Below are 21221 nucleotides of genomic sequence, written 5' to 3' on the forward strand. Positions count from 1 at the left end.
TTTTTCATACTTATTACTTATTGTATCTGTTTTAAAGAAAATAGGAATGTAGAACACCAGCCAACACATTCCAGAATGATTTGCAGAGTGGCTTACTTAGCAGGGCAAGAAACCAGCCACAAGTACCTCAAAGCTTGAAGGTGTGTTCTACTTAGTAAGTGGGATTTTTAAAAGTATTATTTTGAATAAAGCAATGGTGAAAAGGTCACATCATTGTATTCATGTAGTTTGACTAAAATTCCCATCACCTCTGATCACTGGCCATCTACTCCAGGCTCTTGGAATGTAACGCGCATTGCATAAACCAAGCACCCTTCAAGGAGGTATTCTATTTTCTCTTACATGGATATGAGGATGTCTCTTCATCACAAAACGAAGGAAGTATAATTTATTCCATAAAAGAACCTCTTATTCTTATTCATATTCAAATTTAATTGCTTGGCTTACTGAGTAAAAGTCATATGATTAACTGACTTAATGAATAAGGCCATGGCCTCAATCAAAATGCATGGTGTCCAGAAATCAATTTGATACTGTTGGAAGGAAAAGTTAAAGTGAGAATGAATGTTCTCATCTTCAAAAGAAAAGTTATATTCTTTTGATCCTTTTATTTAAATCAGTTTCTCAAAACTGCAGTGCAACAAGGAGAAAACAATAGAGTGGAGAAATTAAATCTTCGTGCAGCAAGAACTAGGCTTGTAATATATAAAACTTCCAGTAAAACGTCCATATTTCTAAGGTTAGTGGGGTAGTAATACTATTATTGTTTTTTAGAATTTCAAAAGAAAGCCTGAATTAGAAGAAAACTGGTGTAGCTCTTCAAATGGTTTTATTGTAAAGAGAAGCTATAATGGTATTTGTGCTTCAGCCACCTTGAATATTGCTGTATTTTTCCCTTAAAGTTATAAGGTGCATTTGACTGGATTTTCTTCTGGCTTCTTCGCGGAGGAAGGCCTATGAGATGCCATGTGCGTATTGACCTTGTCAAGGAAGTTCTGAAGGATTGATTTTTCTGTACAAACAATGGGAAGAAAGGTATTATTGAGTAAGAGGATCCATACAAAACAGACACCAAGAATTCACATTAGAATAGGGAATATCAAAGGCTTGTATAAGATGTCACTTTATTTAATTTCTGTACTGCCCAATAGTTAAAGGACACATTCCTATACACAGATAGGAAAAAATGTCCTACAACTCCCAACAAGCCCCAGCCAGCCATGAATCTGCATTTAACTTGCATGGCTGTTGTTTAAATGCAAATAGGTGGCAGTGGGCTGGATCTGGTCATTTTCAAGATCACAGCACATGGAGAGTAGAGAATATCCTTCCTTCCCTGCTGTGGTCCTGAGCCCTCTGAGATTTCTTTCCAATATAAATAACAGTTTTGGAGGAGCAATTTTCATCAAATGCACACCAGGGAAGGAAAGGGGTTAAATTCCCTCCATTCCTATCCCACCTTTTCCTCCCTACTGCCATCATCCTGGCCTCTTCCTGGAGCTGATACTACCAGTGGAGGCCTGTCGTAAGGCCTTCTGAATCAGACAATCCTTTTGTCATATATGCTTGATACAAGGAGGGGATTCTGAGAGCCAAAGCAGCTATGTGCTTACCCTGAAGCAGGGCTGTTGACCCTCATGTGCCTATGTGCCCAATCAAACCCCTGAGGGTTCCAGGAAGACTGCTTTCCCCCAATTTGCCCGTCACTGGATCATCTCCCAGCTTTTTTTTCCATTCCAAAAGATTTAAATACCTCTCCTAAGCAGTTTGAGCTTTAATCTAAAACATTTGGGGAAATTCTGGTCCCACCTACACTGAAATACAAGCCACATCCCTACTCCAAGAGCTTCTATGGAAGTGAATCTGGCAGTTGTGCTTAAAAGCTCACTGCCCTTGCTCTGGAGTATGCAAGCGTGGACCAGGACTCATGTAAGAGGCAGGAAAGCTCGACTCCTTTCCTCTCCACTGCTCAATTACCCAGATTGGGTTCCCCACACCAGCAGTATAAAATTGCCAAATAATAATTTGTTTGTTCCATGGATCTGTATTTCAAGCTATAAACTGCAGGTGCAGGGACCCCTTCCAGTTCAGAACTGCAGCAGGGGAAACAAACACACACCTTCCCCCCGCCAAAGCACCCTACTTGACATGGTGCATCCCAATCCAGATTGGAACCCATACACTTCCTCTAGGGTAGAGAAGATAAACAGAGGTTGCTGCTTGCTATATCGGTAAAGAACAACTTGCTCAAGGGCAAAATAAAACATAATATGCCCAGAAAAAGGAGAATTTTTCTGCTCTAGATTTTTGTGTGGTAGGACAAGTCATAATGATTGTCACCTTTCTAGTTGTCAGCACCATCCTCTAACAACACACAGGCCACTTCTGGATCCAAAATGGTGCTTCTCACCCTTCCCACCATGCTTCAGGTGGTGCACCTGCTTTGTTTTAGTCTTCAGGTCCCTTCCTGTTTATCTGCTCTAATGTTTCTTCAGCACTTTAGGCAGCATAGCACCCATGTGTGCCAGTGTGTCCCCAGACATGTCCCACAGGTTTTTTTTTTAAATATTCCTTAATTTTCTTACCTGCAGCTAGAATGGCTTCAGAAAGAACCAGGAAGAGAGAATGTGTGCAAGAAAAAGAGATGTACAGAGAGGAGAATGAGTCAACTGGTGGAGAAGGAAAACTTGCCCTCTGAAATAGGTGCTGAATGCTGAACTCTAAGGGATTTATTTTAGTATGTTGAGGCTCAGATGCCAGTTCTACCTTGTACTGTCTTGTGTGCTGTTTTCTTGTTGTCCTGGCCTAACAACATGGCAGCCATTTTGGTGTCCCCAAGAGCTTTTTAAATGGCCAAATGTACCCGCAGGCCCCAAACAGTCAGTGCTTTGCACAACCCTGCTTTGTAACTGATGCAACAGCTTTTGCAGCACTGTGTATATCTGGCTTCTGCTGAAAACCAGATTATGTTTCATCAGAAACTGGTCTGCAGGAAGGGGCTGTATCATCTTCCCCAACTGGTACCCTCCAGACGTGTTGGGCCACTACCCAGCCAGCACAGTCAATGGCGAAAGAAGCGGTAAGAGAGTTTAGCAGGCTCACTGCTAAAAAGATGCACATCTTCAATTACTTCTAGCAGCTCCATAATTTCTCCTGCCTTTCTTGCTACTCTCCATGCCCAGTCAACCTGGGAGGAGCAACACAGAGACAACAGCCATGAAAATCAGTACATTAGCACAGGTCATTACATACATTTTTTCAGGAGAAATCCTTGTGGACTTCCTACAGGAAATACCTGGAAAAATAAAACATAGGATTGCAGCCTTTTCCCCTTGACAGAGGCTCTGTGCCTTGAGCACATGGATGGGGAACTGGCAGCTCTCTGGACCTTGTTTGACTCCATCTCCCATCAGCCCCAGACTGCATGACTGATGGACAGACCAGTACTCCAGCAACACCTAGAGGGCGTCAGGTTCTCCACCCCTGTGGCTGCATGGCAGGCAGAAGTCCAAAAGATGCAGCTTCACATGTATTACTGAATGTCCATGCTGAGGGAAATGGAGTCAACAGAATTTCTGCCATAAAACTATCAAAATGCCCAGAGCCTCTTTCAGGGAAAGAGAGAAGATGGCAATCAGTACAGAACAATTAAAAAGGGAAAGAGCAGTGCCATATACACCTATGAAGCAACCCTAGAAAAAGGAAATTCTTACCAATGGGGGTCCAGGAACAACCCCATTGACTCCATATATAGTCACGAAAAACATCCAAACAATTCAGCTACAATATCACACTGAATAGGAGGAAATTGGAATACCTGATGTGATTCTTTTCCAAAGCAGGGCTGGACCTAGTCAGCCCTACAGATGGCAACAGCTAGGATATATGTTGTAAGCTGCCCTGAGGCTTCGGCAAATGGGGCGGCATAAAAATGTTTTAATAAATAAAATAAAATAAAATAAAATAAAATAAAATAAAATAAAATAAAAATACAGTGGTACCTTGGCTCACGAACTTAATCTGTGCCACAACTCTGGTTGTGACCCAAATTGGCTGTGATCCAAGTCAAATTTCCCCATAGGCTTCAATATAAATAAGGTTAATCCGTTCTGTAACTATTTTTTTAATCAAAAAAATTTGAAACAAAGTGACAAAGAACAACTAAGTAACAAAGTACTGTACAGTACAGTGGAGAACACTAACCTGGGGTGGGGGGGAGGTTATTGTTTTGAAGGAGAGTCCCCCTCCATAAGGACATTGGGGAGATCTCTTTCAGGGGTTTCCTCTCTTCTTTGTCTCTTAGCTGCAGGGTCAATTTTGGTGAAAAATCTGTTTATAGTCTGTTTTTTCCTGCACTGCATAACCCTCTGGAAATGAGAGACCACGTTATCGTTCATCAGATTCAACACTCTGTTACAGTTATGTTGGGGTGGTGCTTCTCAAAGAAATCCTGGCACTCATCCCATTTTTTCATAACGGATTGTATCACATCACACCTCCTCCCTGTCTTCCTCTTTCTCAGTGGAATCCTCCTTGGCAAGTGCCTTCTGCTGCTCACTCTGGAGTTCAGCAAGTAGTTCCGTCATCAGTTCCTCTATGTCTTCCCTGCACGAACACAACTGCGATTGTGGCCATCTCCACACTTGGGGGGGGGGAGAGGGGGGGAGATGGCCGCAATCTTGGTTGCCACCCAATGCGGAGTTTGCGATCCAAGTCAAAATTGTCATGAAATTTTTGTTCGTGACCCGATTTAGTTGTGAACCAAGGCATTCGTGAGCCAAGGCACCACTGTAATTCTAGTGATACCTTATTTTATATTTTAATTCTGATCCAATTCTCCAACTGCTGTTTCTACTAAGAGGCAAGAGCTATGCACCCAAGTGAAGTCTGCAGGGGTGAGGACCCACCCACCAGGGCAGACCTGCAAAACAGTCCAGTGAGGGCTGAGCATGCAATGTCCACAGAATGCTGACTTGACTACAGAGAAGAAAAACCCTGAAAACCAGCTAGGAGGAAGAACAGGATGGCTGGAAAAGCAGGATGGAGGATGAGGCAAAAAGAGATAAAGGTACACCTGCACCACGCACTTATGCATTCTTTCACCATCCAGCACCTGCCCATTCACTCACTCTCACCACCTGATGCTTGCCCACTCATTCACTCTCTCACCAGCCAGGGCCTGAAGGTTCTTTCCCACTAGCATGGGCCCACTGGCTTATGCTGGGCAGCTGAGGAGACAGAACTTCGAAGCCATCTTTCCCACTGGCCAACCAGCTGCCAACATGAAACCACAAGCAGGACAGGAATGCAATGACCATGCAACATCTTGTTTTGAAGCACTATTTGTTCCTTCTTTTGCTCATCTTCAGACAGAAGTACACACACTTGTATAGCTCAAACAGCGTCACGCGCACATGTATGACTCACACACACGGCTCAGCAGACTTAGGGAAATGCAGAGGTTTTGAGGTTAAAAAGGACCTGGGGGGAATGTAAGGATGAGGTTAAGACTGAGTGTGTTCAATGATCACAAAAAACTAGCTGACTGTTGAAAAGAGGAAAACCAGAATGGAAGAAAATGGAATGGAGTAGTCTGGAAAAAGGCAGAGGAAGAAGTCTACAGATATGAAAAATGTTAAGGGAACCCTCCCATATCTAGGCAGGTCATAGGAAGAGCCCTGCTGGATCAGACCAAGGGCCCCTCTAATTCAGCATTCTGTACACAGTGGCCAACCAACTAATTAGCATTCCTAATATGGAATTTACCATTTTCATAGCAGCTGCACACTAGGTTGACATTTTGTCAAACTATCCTCTACAACCCCAAGATCGCTTTCTTGGTCTGTCACATCTAGCTCAGATCCCATCAGTTTAAGTTTGAATTTGGGAATTTTGCCCCAGTGTTCATCACTTTACACCACATTTCTTCCAGTCTGGAGAGCTCTTTTTATGCTTTTCACAATCCCTTTCATTTTAAACATCTTAAGAGATTGGTGTTGTCAATACACTTGGCTACTTCACTGCTCTTAATTCCAGTTCATTTAATGAAAAGCAATCTTCTCAACTTAGAACCCTGTGGGACCCCAGCATTTGTATCCCTTCACAAGGAGAATGTATCATTTAGTCATTCTCCCTGCTTTCTGTTCTTTTCCTGTTAAGTGACCCATATGAAGACTTCATTTCCATTCCATTACTGCTGAGTTTGCTCAGGATTCTGTGGTAGTGATTTTTGTGAAAGACTTTTGGAAGTTCAAATAAACAATGTTTACTGGATCACTGCTGTACATGTTTACTGACATGTTCAAAGAACTCTAAAAAGTTAGTGAGATGGAACTTACCTTTGTGGAAGCGATGTTGATTCTTTCTCAGCAGGGCTTATCCTTCTATATACTTAAAATGTTGTCTTTAATAATGTTTTTAACCAATTCTTCTAGAACAGATGTTAAACCAACCAGTTTCCTTGATCCCCTTTGAATCCGTTTTTATAAATTAGCGATACATTAACCATTCTCTAGTCTGCCAGTATAGAGGCTGATCTTAGGGACATATTGCCTGTTTTTGTTAGCAGATCAGCACTGTAATTTTTGAGTTCTTTAAGAACTCTAGGATGGATACCACTGATATTGTTAACTTTCAATTTGTCGAAAAGGCTGAGAACTACATCTTTTGTCACTACTATTTGTGTTAGTTCCTCAGCCTCCTGAAAGCATCAGTTCAGGCACTGGGGTCTATCCTGTGTCTTCTGCAGTGAAAACAAATTATAGGAATTCATTTAGCTGCTCTGTAATCTCCTTATTTTCCTTCAATATTCCTTTATCATCCAATGGTCCAGATGCCTCCCTAGCTGATTTCCTGCCTTTGAAATAGCTTAAGAATTCCTTATTGTTGGCCTTGATGTTGTTTGCAATAGGCTTCTCAAATTTCTTTTGCATTTCTTATTCTGTGTTCAGCAACGACTACTACATGTTGTACTAAGTATTTAGGATCAAATCCAGGGTCACCTTCCCTCTGGTTGGTTTCTTGACCAACTATTCTTGAGCAGCTCATCCTCCCTGCACTGCAGGTTGGAAGTGACTGCCATTGAGCAAGAGTGGCCGATGACAGCACTGCAGTGTGGTCCACACTGAACAATATGGGTCAGGCTCTGAAGCCTGCGGTCTTATCCAGAGCTATCAGATCCCCATTACAGGTTGGGAGTTGAGCTGAAGCTAAACGGTTTGCTTACAAATACTCTGTAATGCTATCCATTGCTTTTCCCCCTGCACTGCATTCAGAAAGCAGTGCAATTCACTTATACCCCTACCGCACGTTAGAAGCCTGTGTTGAGACTGTAGATCACACCAGCTCTGCAGTGGAGTGCACTGTTAATATAGCAGGCCAAAGGCAAGCCCAAAGCTGGTTTGGACCCTCAGTCAGAAAGCTTCCACATCTTTCAGGTTGCAGCAAAGATCAACCTATGTTCTCTCAGAACTCTTCCAGCCCAAAATCTAACATTCAAGTACATGAAGAAGTTGCCTGCTTCACTGTCTTGCACACCAAATACATTTACTTTTAATTTTTTAAAAAACTAAAGCCAAAACACACCAATCCATTTGCACATGTTCAGCAAGAGCAAGGAGTCCTGTCTTTGTCAACACGTGAACACACACAACAGAGATATACCACATCAGTTTGTTACAGAGCCCCATTTACATATTTTAATCTCCTTGTTGATGGGAGAGCTTGGAAATACAATGAATAATCAGATCATATCAGCTGTTCAATTTATGCTGGTCGTGCAGTCCTCCCAATTTACAGGGTAGGTATACAGGCTCAACAATGCTTGAAATTGCATGTTGAAAGTCTCAGAACTGTCAAGTAATTCCTTTAGCTGGGCAAGGGAGAGGCAAATGCAAAGTTTAGAATTCATGTTACAGGTATAAAAACAAGCTTGCTACCCAGGAAGTCTTACAATTTTTAGCATCAGCAACACATATGAACCCCTTGCTGAATGTCTTTCTCACTCTCTCACCTACCTGGATTAGGGGCTCTTTCCACATATGCTTTAATTTCTTCTGGGTCTAGAGAATTCAAAACTGATATAATTTCATGATAATCATTCCCAAAATCTCTCTGGTAAGTAGACAGCTGTTTACTGTGTTCATGATTCCAGATTTGAGCAAGTGACACTGAAGGAACTGTGAGACAAGCAAGGAAGAGACATGTGAAACTAGGAAATAACGACTTATTCATTTTCTATATTTCCCTCCTTGCATACCCTGTGGATTATTATGCTCTTCCTTTGGAAGACACTATGTTTCCTATGGCCTCCCCAGCCTAGTTTCCTCCCTTAGCCACACATCCTCTCTAGATAGTCCAAAATGCATCTAGAGGAAAACAAAATGCAAAACAAAGAGGATGGAGATGTCAAAATGGCCCCCATTTTTCCTCCCATCCTTCTGGTGCCAACTCAGCAGGACAACAGATGCACAGCAGCCTTTGAATTAGGAGTCTTCCATCTTATGAAGGTGCCAACCATAGGACTACACCTTTATGCTTAATGAGAGTTTTTGGCTAAATCACAGAATAGTGGAGTTGGAAGGGACCAATAAGGTCATTGGGTCCAGCCCCTGATCAATGCAAGGATCCAGGTCAAAGCATCCCTGGCAGATGATTCTCCAGGTGCATCTTAAATGCCTCCAGTGTGGGAAAGCCCATAACCTCCAGAGGTAATTGGTTTCATTATCCTTTTGCTCTAAGAAAGAGTTTTTCCTTATGTTCAGATGTAATCAGGTTTCCAGAACTTGAGCTCATTATTCCATGTCCTGCACTATAAGATGATTGAGAAGAGATCTTGGCCTCCTTCTGTGAGACAAGCTTTCAAGTACTTGAACAAAGCTACCACATCTCCCTTCAGTCTTCTCTTCTCAGGGCTAAACAGGCCCCGTTCTTCCAATCTTTCTTCATAAAGCTGCTTCCAGTCACCTTTTACCTGAACTTTTTCCAGTTTATCTGCATCATTCTTAAACTGTGGTACCCACAACAGGATACAGTACTTACCATGAGGTCTGACCAGTGTTAAGTAGAGGAGAAATTTGTAAGTGATACAGCCCAAAATAGCATTTGCCTTTTTTGCAGCCACATCACATTGTTGACTCATGACTCAGCTTGTGATTTGTAACAGTTCCAAGATCCTTCTCTCTTGTAGTATTAAGCCATTACAATCATTTTGTAATGATTCATTGGTTTGTTTTTCCTAGGTGCAGAACTTGGTATTTGCCCTTATTACATTTCATTTTGTTGTTTTTAGCCCAGCACTCCAACTTACCAAGAATACTTTGAATTGTGTTTCTTATTTCTATGTTATTAGCTATCCCATTCAATTTTGTGCATCTACAACTTTTGATAAGAATTTCCTATACCTCCTCATCCAAATCATTAATAAAAATGTTGAAGAGTAGGTCCAGGACTGAACTAAGTCTGAGAAGATGCCATTGAGAATCAATCTCTAAGTCTAGTTCTGTAGCCAACTGTGGATCCTCCTGATAACCCATGTGGATCCTCCATGTAACCCACTTTGAGCTAGTGTGCTAATCCCAGAATACCATGAGACACTTTGTCAGAAGATTTGCATAAGTCAAGATATATTATGTCCACAGTATTCCTTCAGTCCACCAGGAAGGTTACTTGAACAAAAATGAGATCAAGTTAGTCTGGGAGAGGTTGTTCTGGCCTCCAAAACCATTTTGCATGAGATGGGCTCCTGACTCCATCTAGCACTGATCTTGCTGGGGTTAGGTGTGATGACTGGGAGGCCTCTGGATCTGGCCTCTCCTTGTCCCTCTCTGCTCCATTCACTGATAATACCCCTTCCTCCTCCTCTTCTCCGTTCCAAAGTTGGTATTTGGATTTCAGCAGAGGCATGTGCTGCAGAGTTTTCCACAGCAGCTGAGAGGGACATGGGCGAACAAGGTGGGAACTGCCACTCAAATTTTCTGCCTCAATGTTGTAGATCAGTTGATGGGACAATCCAAGCACCCCATGGTCTCTCAGACACTATCTGGGGGCTATAATATTGTACTAATTCTTACAAACTCTCAACTGGTCAAAGCAGTTCTTGGTGCAGAAACTGCTTCATTCCCATTTTCTTAGAAACCTGAGCATTACTAATAGAATACTGCATGCCTAGGTTCCCAGAGAAATAGGATCCAGTAAACCATATTCTAAAAGTTTCATCCAGGATTCAAACTTCATGCTTCAGAAATCATCACGCCCCAAGATAATTCTCACCAGCGCCTTTCACTGGAAGATGGCGCTTTGCATTGCATCCATATTTCCACGTAAAGTCCATTAAATCAGGAGCATGGGCTTGGGGCCCATAGTTACGCCTGAATTCAGTATCAGGAGGCCTTGGGACTAACGTCTTCCAATCTGGAGGAGCTGGTACACTATCTCGGACAGCACCTGTAAAAGTTAAACAGAAATAAACAATATATATAAGGATCTAATGCATTCCTTTTTGTGGAAAGGGCATTAGGATATGATTAGAGGGTCAACTGGGTGAAAAGCAAATGGCACTGAGGCTGCAATCTTATACACATGTGCTTGGGAGTTAGTCCCATCAAGCACAATAGGGCTTGCTTTTTAGCAGAGCTGTATAGGATGGCACTGTTAGTCCTATGCCAGCAGGACTAAAGTGTGCATGGAAACAATGAAAACTTCAACAGTCCTGGGAGACTAGTTAAGGATCGTAGTATGAGCTTTTCTGCATGGGGCACTGACGTGCACTCTTGATTGTTTACTCACAGTTGTTAACAATTTTTTTAGATGATGTCATGACCTTCCAGTTAAACTTCTGCTTTTTCAGAGCACTTTCTGGTTTTCTTTTTTTAACAAAAGGGGTAATATTTCTGGAAGCAACAGAAGTACTTGTATATTTTGCACTGTTCTGCTATAGCACAGCACTATCTAGAGGTTACATAGCAGAAATGCTGGAAGAGAAAAGTTCTTTTTTGGAAAGCTCAGATCACAACTCTGTGACGAAACTGAAAGATAAAGCAATTAACAGCCACATGTAGAGAAGCTCTGGATCTCAGAGACAGATGAATGAACTGCCTGACAAATGCCAGATAAGTTCAAGGAGATGGAAACCACCTTCACAAAACTAACCGGACCTCTCCTGACTGCTGATATATTTCATGACTCAAACCTGCATCAACCTGCCATAATTACATTTAAATCCAATCTTTCTCCCAAGGAGCTCAGGGCATCATGCGATTAGGTCGTATATGAAAGTGGCTGAGCAAGAGTTCAGGAATGAGAACCTGGTGCCATGGTGTGACTAATAATTGATGCTAGACAGAATAAGTGTGGGAATGATAAATATTTATATTTAAATGTCCTTATGCAAACTAGAATTGAATGTGCCAAACCCCTTACTGAATCTTTATCAGCCTCAACTAGATTCAAAACACTTTAATTCAGGCGTGGGCAACATACAGGCCACATACCCCCTCCCCGCCACCCTCTGTACAGCTAAAAGCAGCCGTGGGAGAGGAGTGGTTTGGATCAGGGCCACAGGACTGATGCGGGAGAGGCAGCCCTTTCCTCCACCCAAAGCTACTTTCTGCATTGCTCCCCACTCAGACTTACCGCATGGCAAAGAGCACCTTTGGATGAGTGCTTTAATTCAGGAAAGTTAACTCCCCCTCCTCAGTACTGCAGCTGTAATCCAAATTGGGTTCCCAAAGGTGGCTTTGATCCAAAGACAAAGAAATCAGGAGATCCAGATCTGATCATGGATCTTTGCCCTCATATAGCCCTTAGGATGGCTTAACTCTCAGGTCTCCAAGGCGCAGCCCATCGTTTCCAATATGCCCCTGGACTTGGTATCTCTTGGCATCTACCCAGCTTCCTGCCCTCCTGATTTTTATTTCATTTGCTAAGATTTTTTTTCATTTTAAAAAATCAACAGGGAGACTGGTATGCTCCAAACCAAAGAGTTACCCTTCAGATTCATCTTTACTTGGGTTCAAAAGAGTGGTTTTGTGTTTTAGTGGCCAAACCTAAACTTTATATCTAGGTTCTGGGAGGCTTTCTTTTCTTACAGTCCTGCCAGTTTGTATTCTGGTACAAAAGCATTTTGTGGCAGGTGTTTTATGAATCGGCACCTCCCCACCCCTCCATGGCTGCCATTTAATTAGAGTTTCCACAATATTCTCTCAAAATTCCAGATATGTCCACAGGCCCGAAAAAGGCAGCAGATCCTAACTATAACTTTTTAGGAAATGGAAATGCATACTATTTGCTTATCACCGCAGTGATTCTGTTCATAGGAAGAGGAAAAGCTATATAAAACCTAAGTTAAATGTTGGCTTTCATTCCACAAAACAAGCTGGGAAATGTCTCTGGATGAAACATATCTCTTTTTCCTCAGTTCCAGAAGCTGTCATAAACTTCCACATGATCTTTATTACAGCATTTCAAAAGAAGCATGGAAAGCGGAAGTTCTTACTTGGTTGTATCCCTAAATAATCTCTTGCATATGCTGTTTTATATTGTTTTTTTAATATTTCCTCAATCTCTTGTTTAGTAATAGGTTTTGTCCAAGGTGAAAAACTGTCTGTAGGTAATGGTGATTGTTCTTGAGGCAGTTGCCAAATCAGGAAACGCTAAGAATACAGGGAGGAAAAAGACAATGCATTAAAATCTTAAACTGTTTTTTCACTTAAACCAATCTTCAAATTCTACTATTCTTTTTTCCCTTTTAAAAATCTATTTTTCTTTCTCTAGAAGATGCCTATGAACACTTCTTCTTTTTGGCCATTCTATCACTTCTATTATATATTTATTCCTTTCTTTAACATTGCAACTGATTTTATAAATATCCACCTTTGCAGTAATTCCTAGCAGCAGACACCACTTTCCTTTCCTAGTGAAAAAGGTTTTGCTTCTAACCCTGCAAATCCTAATGGCTTTCCTGCTCCACCTGAGGTCCCTCCTGCCCAGTACTCCAGAGGTGGGCTGGCCACAGACTTAGGGGACTGTGTGTGTCCGTGTGTGTGTGTGCATGTGTGAATAGAAATCCAAAATTCACCAACCAAAGCCTAGGCCAAAGACAGACTTAAAATCAAAAAGTTCTGAGCCCAGGAATTTGGTTTGAGTATCAGAACTGTAGTCAGCTCATAGTCCTTCCTCACAATCATCTACTCCTAGTTACAGTGAGCTTTCTTCAGTTCAGCAGCATAATATGAATATAATTAACTGTTTTATTTATACTATTGTTAAGCAATTGGGAGTCAGAAATCATTGTTGATCACCCAAAGATCTACCACTGCATCCAGCTGTACTTTTGCTCACCTCTTTGGTACACTAGTAGCATGTGTACATTAGGCATATGCACTACTGTACTGTACGAGCATATGTACAAACGCCTGGGTACCATTTTCTACATCATCAGCATAGCTGGGTGCACAGTCACATATGCATATATTCAGTACTATGACTGCCTTGATGGTTTAACTAAGAGCAGCAGTCCCATAGTGGGAAAGTGTGAGTATAGAAACTCAAGAATTGTATTACTGCAAAAGCAAAACATTAAGTATTGCAGGAAGAGATTACACATAAGCACATGGTATGTTTTAAATGGGGATGTGTCTACCAGATGGCACCATCCTTTTAAAGGATTCTGAGGATATTGGGACAGGAGGATACCTACACTTCTATATATAATTGTTATTCTTCCCTTGTACCACTGCCATTTTAAATGCACAGTGCAGACACACACACACACAGAGTACACCTCAAACAGTGCTCCAGAAAGATAGCTGCAACAATACCATGATATGTTAAGGAGCCCAGGATCTTGGAAAGAAATCAAGACATAGATCAAAGTATGGGCACTGAATCCTTATCCTACCAGGTGGGGCAGGGACTACTTGAATCCCTTCCATGTACATTCCAGTTCAAATTCTAGCAAGGGCTGGACTAGTTGTAATCTTAGGCATGTGGCTGGCACTCACATAACAGCTGCTGCAGAAATACACACTCAGTTTGGAAGAGGACTCTAGCTTGAGGGAAGAGGGAATTTCATCTTTTGCCTCAGCAATGGTTCTGATCGGGATTGGGGGCCACGTGGCTAATTGCCCCAGGAAGAAAGCAACTAAGTGCATTTACTCAGAGCAGGGCAGACAGCCACAGGCCAGGGGCCAGTTCCAGCCCTCCAAGGATCCCTCTGGGGTTCTCAGATGGTCTTGCCCTCTTCCACTGGGCCTAGTTTTTTGGTGGTTTCTCAGCTTTTGGGGCTGTTTTCCCCATTCTTGAAGGCTGAGAAAAGCAGTTAAGAGTGTTAAACTAAAATATGCTGGTGTTTTAGCCCCACCCACTACTGGAGTATGGTTCCCAAAGGTTTCTCCAAACTGGATTTCTGACCAAACGATGTTTCCCACCCCTTGGAGTGTTATTGGATTCCATGAAGACTAGGCTGCACCTGTCTTGTTGCTGTGTTTTTTCTTCCCTTCTCCACTCTGGGGAGCATCCACAGCTCAGTAGCAGAGTGCATGCTTTGCATGCAGAGGCCCCAGACTCAATCCTTGGCATCCTCAGGTAAAGCAGGCAAAACTACAGCCTGGAAATCTGGATCCAGTTGGTGTAGGCATTACTGAACTAGGTGAACCAGTGGTCTGATTCAGTATAAAGCAGCTTCTTACATTCCTAGCCTTTTTGAGGAACCATTCCAAACAGAAACTGCTGATGAAATAAGATGCACAAAATATGTGGAACTACACCAGTAAAATATGTGAATTCACAAATGAGTGATGACAAGAACTGCATTTCTTACATCTCCAGGCTGAGGATTGTTTCTCCTTATTCCTGATGCAGATCCACTCCTTATTGGTTCTGCTTTGGAATAAGGCTTCCAGCAGAACTCATCTCTGTAGATATTAGTTCCAGTTGGTTCATCTACATGAAAGGGAATGACGTGATCTTTCCCTGCTCTGGCACTACAACAAATCATATAGATAATCACATCACTACCTTTAAAATATTTAGATTTCCTTTTATTTCCTCCACCTATTCTGCTCCTGTTTCAAGTCCAGGACATGCAAATGCAATACAGGGCTCATTCCTATAAATGAGGAGCAGGAAACAGGTCCCCTCCGGTACAGGCTTCAACTGCAGTTCTCATAATCCTGACCATGGCCATGCTGGTTAGAACTGAGTGGCCTGTAGCCCAAAACATACAGAGTGCACCAGGTTGGCTGCCTACCTGGTTTAAATAAATAGCAACTTAGTCTTTTAGCTCAGTTTTGCCTACAACAGTTCAGCAGCAGCTCACCAATGTTACAGACGGTAGTCTTTCCCAGCTCTGGCCAGAGATAACAAGGGCTTAGCCTAGGACATTCCACATGCAAAGCAAGTGCTCGATTACTGACCTATGGTCTTTCAACCATTGCTTGGAGAATAGAAAGGTGAAAGAACCAGAGTTCTGAAGGGAGGCACCATAGCTTACTGGTGCTTTGCATGTAGAAAGTCTCAGATTCAGTTCTGGGTTCCAGTTAGGAGGAGGAGGAGGAGGGATCAGAAACAGAGACCATGGCAAGCAGCCATCACAGCAGGCTAATGCACAACTAACAGGATTGACAGCCTGACCAGGCAATTTTCCAGGATCCCCATGACCTGCATGGGCCAGAAATTTTTCAGGGCCCTTATCCTTGCCACTTGCTTGCTCGACAGGCATTGAGCCAGTGAGCAAAAGGGCAGCAGCATCTATGGATCCTCCTCCCCTCCACCATCATCAGCATTGTCGCTTGGCCTTGAGCAGCAGCCAGGCGAACCACCATGTTGCCATGGTAAAAGTGAGTAGCAACTCCAGGGAGTTGTTAATGGGCCCCTGCTGGGATTTGAGCCCTCCGCAGTCACCCATCTGTGCTTGCCCTTGACCTCAGCCCTGCCTATGACATTTCCCCACTGACTGCTAATATTATAAGAAGTTCCAGTGGGAGGGTAAGTTACCCCAGACGAAGGACTTTTGATCAGTAAGTCATTGCAGGATCAGAAGCAGTCTAATTATGAGGCAGTTTAAACTATTTGGAGGCAGCCCAGCAGCCTGTTGAAAGGCACCCTCAGTAATTTCAGAGGAAAGATGCTATAAAAGGAGGATATGGGAGATGGAGGTAATGAAGGTCACAGTTTCTGGGAGGCTGGATAGCTAAGAGGAAAAGGATCCTGTGGGCCTTCTTGCAGATCATGGATTCTCATGATCTGGATGTGGGCCCTCAGCATATGCCTGATCATGCCTTTCCTTGCTGCTGACCCTGGACAGAAGGCCACTTTGCAAAACTGCCAGTTCCAACTGTGGCTTAAATAAGACATAGTAGGAAGTGGCATGTCCAAGCCCCTATTGTAAACATTCAAGCCTGGCAGGTTGTCACCACAGCTTAACGTGACATGCAAATCTGGGCCACAGCTCGCTGAATCATACTGCAGCCCATCAATTCCAGGTGGCTTGTCACCCATGGCAACAACCCACCCTGTCCAGTTTCACATGTCACACTAGGCTGAGACTTGAATCTTCACAGTGTTGGCCACCATGCACTGCAATCCACTGTGAGCACCAGCACACAACTCAACTGGGTCATTGAGTTTACTGAATACTGAAAGAATCTTGGGGTCCAGTGTTCTTTTCTCTGGAGATCTGACAAGCAAGTTCAATACCCCTGTTGCTCTCCCTCCTTTCAGTTCTCTATCTTTAAACTGAACTTGGGCTGGCAAGCCCTTCAAACAACCCATCAAATAAAGGACTGAAAGCAGGACACACAGCCACTCTAACCCGTGCTTATTTCCAAAAAGCACACCCTTGGCTGCTATTTACTTCACACCCCCCCCCCCCAACACAAACCCCAGTAAACTACACCTTCAGGAACAAATAGCAGAGTTGGAGTATCTGGAAGAAACTGGCATGGGGACTGGATAAAGTTCAGAAGTTCATCCTATGGCAGCTCCTTCTTCAAATAAGAGGGGCACAAGATCTTAAATAGCATAAATAACAGGTTGTTTGGTCTATACATTGCCATGCAGACAAAGTGAATGTTTCAACCTACCTTGCGAGCTTTTGATGAGGAAGGTGCCATTACAAGAATACTAAACTAGTGTGCCAATCTGCAAATTTAAAAAGTAGTCTTATTCTGAATCAAAACAGCATTTTGCTTGAAAAAAACCTAAACAGTTGTTCTTAAAAGCAGCTATTTTATTTTCTAGCTGGAGTAGCCTTGGTGCCAGGAAGGGAAGACTTTGGTCACAAATTAATAAAAGTCATCAAGGAGCAAAGGTGTTTTAAAGTGTCAAAAAAGAAAATCCAAATATCACAGCAAAGTTTAAATTAGTTAAATCAGTGTTATCTTACCAATCTGCATCAGGATCTGTTGCAGGTTTATAGACAAAATCGTGTTTCATGGTTGATTCATATGGATCCCACTTTATGCTACCTACTGAAAACAGTACTTTGTAAGTGCTATAAGTAAGCCTAGCCTATGTTTAATTTTTACTAAGCAGTAATGAGAAAAATGGTGGTCCAGCTGTTTTTCTAAGACTTTTCCAAGTCTCTTGGCACCAATGACAACTTTCTTTCCAAAGCAAAGAGCAGTTCTCCAGAGGCAGGGCCCAGAGCAGCACAGCTGGTGAGGCAACACATGCCTCCCACATATCATGGGCCTTATCTAAATCACTCTGTGAGTACCGCTTACTTAATGACTGTGCAACAGCTCATTACATGATTATCATCATATCTCATTTATTGCTCTGTTTAAAAAAATACTCTTACAGTTTAGCCAGTTCACGAAACTTTCTGTTTTGCATTTCCTCTTCTCTCAGAATTGCCAACTGGCATTCATAGAATTTTTACAAAGCAACATTCAGGGTTCATTCTACTTGATTTAAAGAGATAACACCCATATATTTTTTTCTCATTTATCAATGTGGCAAGAGCCCATTCACATTATTCCAATTGCTCAATTATAAGCACAACAATCCCCATAACTGCGAAAATGAACTGTGATGTGTTCATTCATAAGGCATTTTGCTCTTTTTGCTGTTAACTGCCTCTAAATGTTTTCATGCTCTAAGCACTAACGATGAAATTGTAACGTGCAACTGTTCTGTCTTTTCTTCCCATAGGGTTGAATCCTATGCCTATTTAGACAGAAAAAATAATAATCGTACAACTCCCAGAGTTCTCAGCCACTTATAAGTCTTATTGGATTTTGTTCCCGATTTAAAAAGGAGATAGAAGAAAAATGTGGGCTACAAATCAAGGTCATGACATCTGGACTCCCTGTGAAATTCCATGCATGTGTGATTGCATGATGAAAGCCTTAACATGACTATCCCTCTAGAAATTGTTTTTCTTACCCATCCTTCAAATAAAAAATTTAAATAAAGTGTTGTTCTGTAAATCAACTGGACTTCAAGTACTGAATTTTTAGAGAACTACACCCATAGGCAGGCTGTGTGCCAATTCCATGATGTAAAAGAATTACATTTAGTACATGTAAGCATTTTCTTTTAAAGTTTAGCCTGCAATGTCTACAAGGCAAGGCTTACAACTGGGTAGAACAAAAATCCTAGATTTGCTATTGGATGGTTGCAACTTTTTTCCAGCCTGTAACAGGTACTTGAGTGGTAGAAGTACAACCAGGTGCAACGTTTCCAGGCATTGAAACCCTACTCACCTTACGTAGGTTTCAGAGGCCCTTAGACAAGACGTCTTAAGTGGGTCATTTCCTTTCTGCCACAGTCACTGCTGCCCACTTGGCTTATTCTTTCCATTTGCACTCAAGTTTGCTCCACGGCACTCATGGAGAACATGAGAAGAGTGGAAGATGCTTCCCCTCCTCTTTGCTTTTATGGTTAAATAAGGCAATGAACTGATAGTGATAGCAAGAAGGAAAGGAGCAGGAAGTTCTGGAAGTCAGTGGTGGGCATCCTGCTGGGGTGCGGGCCAAAGCAGGTGCCTCACTATGCTGACTTGCAGCACCAGCCCTGAATTACAAGCACTGGAATTCTTTCAGAAAAAGATGGCAGTCACAATTTTGTGTGATCCAGGCTACCCACCTGCAGAGATATTTGGTTAGGGGTCACCTTGGCCATATCATGCCATTGGCTCTCATAAGTCCAAAGGACAATTAGCAAAAACACTACTGCATCCATTGGGCAATTTCTGGCTTGTTTGAAACATCTCAGACCTTCCAACTATGTTATGAAATATTCAAAACATTCCAGCTATGCCTAATCAACCTCTCCTTGTCTGAGCTCCTGTGCTCAGTCCCGGTTCCTCCCCGTGCGTTTTGCAAGGTCTTCTGGCAGAGTTTAAAACGTGGGACCAAATTGAGGGTGAGCGGTTTCCCTGAGTGCTTATGCGTTTGCAGCCACTCTAGGTTGCGTTTCCTCGGAACGGACACGTAAGTCAGTTCTGGGGGCGCGTCCAAAAACGCGGGACGTTCATCTGGTTCGCAAGTCAAAATGATAAACTTTCTATTATTTGCTTGAGAACAAACTGAAGGGGAACTTTAGGGGGCATCCGCCTCCCCCAGCGACAGGCCCACCTGCGAGCAAGGGGAGAATGGGATCTTACCGACAGGCGGCGCGGCTCGAGCGGATCTGGGTCTCCAGGGGGGCATAGCAGAGACCGAGGCGGGAGCGGCGGCCGGCGCCGCCCCGTTAATTGGAGGGAGGAGAAGGCTTCGCTCACGCTCCAAGGGCTCCATGCCCAGGCTGACTGGTCCCCGAGCACAGACTCCGTCCCGTGGGCCTTCTCCTGCCGGAACGTAAAAGCGGCAGCCTCGAGGAGAAAGCCAGGCCGGAGGCAGAGCCGCTTGGAAATAAAGGGTGCGATGGCGACGGCCGCCGCCGCCCTCCCTTCGCGGTTGCCTCGGTACCAGGCTGTTATTATGACCAAGGGAGAGAGCCAGTTACACCCTTCCTGCCTCACCAAGGCAGTGCGTCTTTCACACGAAGGCGGACAGGCTGCCATTGCGCGCAGAGGGGAACGCCGCTGCACAGAGAGAAACAGGAGCGAGTTCCTGCTGCTTCCATAAATTGCGTCGTCAGGACGCGATTCTGAGCCTTCCGAGACGGAACAAAAAGGGTTCTGCAACTCCGAGCATCCCTTAGTCAGGGGAATGCTGCGAGCTGTAGGATTTTTATATGCCTAAACGTGCACAGGGTCGCACCTTGAAGTTTGTTTGCAGCAAAACCTTGTAAGGCAGGCAAAAAAATTATGCCATAAGCTTTGGTGGACGCTGCCCACTTCAGTTGCATGAAGTGGCAAATAAACGAAGTTCTTCATGGAAGGGGCCGTCCGCCAAAGTCTTCACCAGAACAAAAACACAACCCTTCCCATCTCCTCCCCCACCCTCTCTCTCTCTCTCTCTCTCTCTCTCTCTCTCTCTCTCTCTCTCTCTCTCTCTCTCTCACACACACACACACACACACACACACACACACACACGTACGTCTTCCCATTCCCAGCGTCCCCCAGCCAGTTATGGTTGTTGAGGTATATGGGGAGTTGTAGGGCCTTTTGTTTCACTATGCATTGGATTGTGCCCTTCCTGTGTAGCCTTTAAGATGCCCCAAGACGTTTTCCATAAAGCAGAATCCTATGGCACTCTAAAGGCAAACGTTTGCTGTGGGCAGGCTAAGGTTGCTTACAATCTCTCACGTAAACTACCTGTTCTTCTGATAGAGGTGTTTTTCTTGGAATTAGCATGTGCTCATATCCAAAGTTCTCTGCTGCATTTTGGTATGTATCCTGCTGTTAAAATAACAAATCCTGCCAGGGAGGGTGGAATCCAGAAACAGGGTGACGGTGAGGACTTCAGCTGGGCATTTGAACTTACGTAGCCACTCCCTTGCAGCTCAATCATGGGTTATACTCGAAATGTATGAGGGATTGACTTGGGAACTTTTAGAGGGAGGGAGTTTTACAGGCATTAATAGTCATGTTTCTGCCAAACCTTATTCAGTGTTTTCCTAAACCATTCTAAAGGCCATCTGACTTCAGTCAACCTTTCAAAATAAAACCAAATGAATCCATCCTTTGACGTTACTTGTGAGAACTGATCTCAATCTGTGGTCATGCTTGCGTGATGGAGAAATGGACATCATTCTAAACTCTAAATGGCCATGCTATCTAAACTCTAACATTTAATAGGCAGTACTACTTGGGAATGTGTATCAAGGCA

At 43.2% G+C, this 21221-nt stretch overlaps 1 protein-coding gene across 1 annotated transcript; it reads right to left on the bottom strand.

Moving 5' to 3' along the window:
* Positions 1-593: 593 nt before the first annotated feature.
* On the bottom strand, positions 594-19871 carry TEX26 (testis expressed 26). The gene is made up of 7 exons (XM_044442645.1): positions 19610-19871; positions 17384-17465; positions 14819-14981; positions 12494-12650; positions 10270-10443; positions 8016-8177; positions 594-3295 (listed from the first exon to the last, which is right to left on the bottom strand). Exons 1-7 carry the CDS (start codon positions 19740-19742, stop codon positions 3183-3185), a joined length of 984 nt encoding a protein of 327 aa, XP_044298580.1. The 5' UTR covers positions 19743-19871; the 3' UTR covers positions 594-3182.
* Between the last annotated feature and the right edge of the window lie 1350 nt (positions 19872-21221).

The sequence above is a fragment of the Varanus komodoensis genome, unplaced genomic scaffold, assembly GCF_004798865.1.
Source record: "Varanus komodoensis strain SLA01 unplaced genomic scaffold, ASM479886v1 scaffold4, whole genome shotgun sequence".
NCBI lineage: Eukaryota > Metazoa > Chordata > Lepidosauria > Squamata > Varanidae > Varanus > Varanus komodoensis.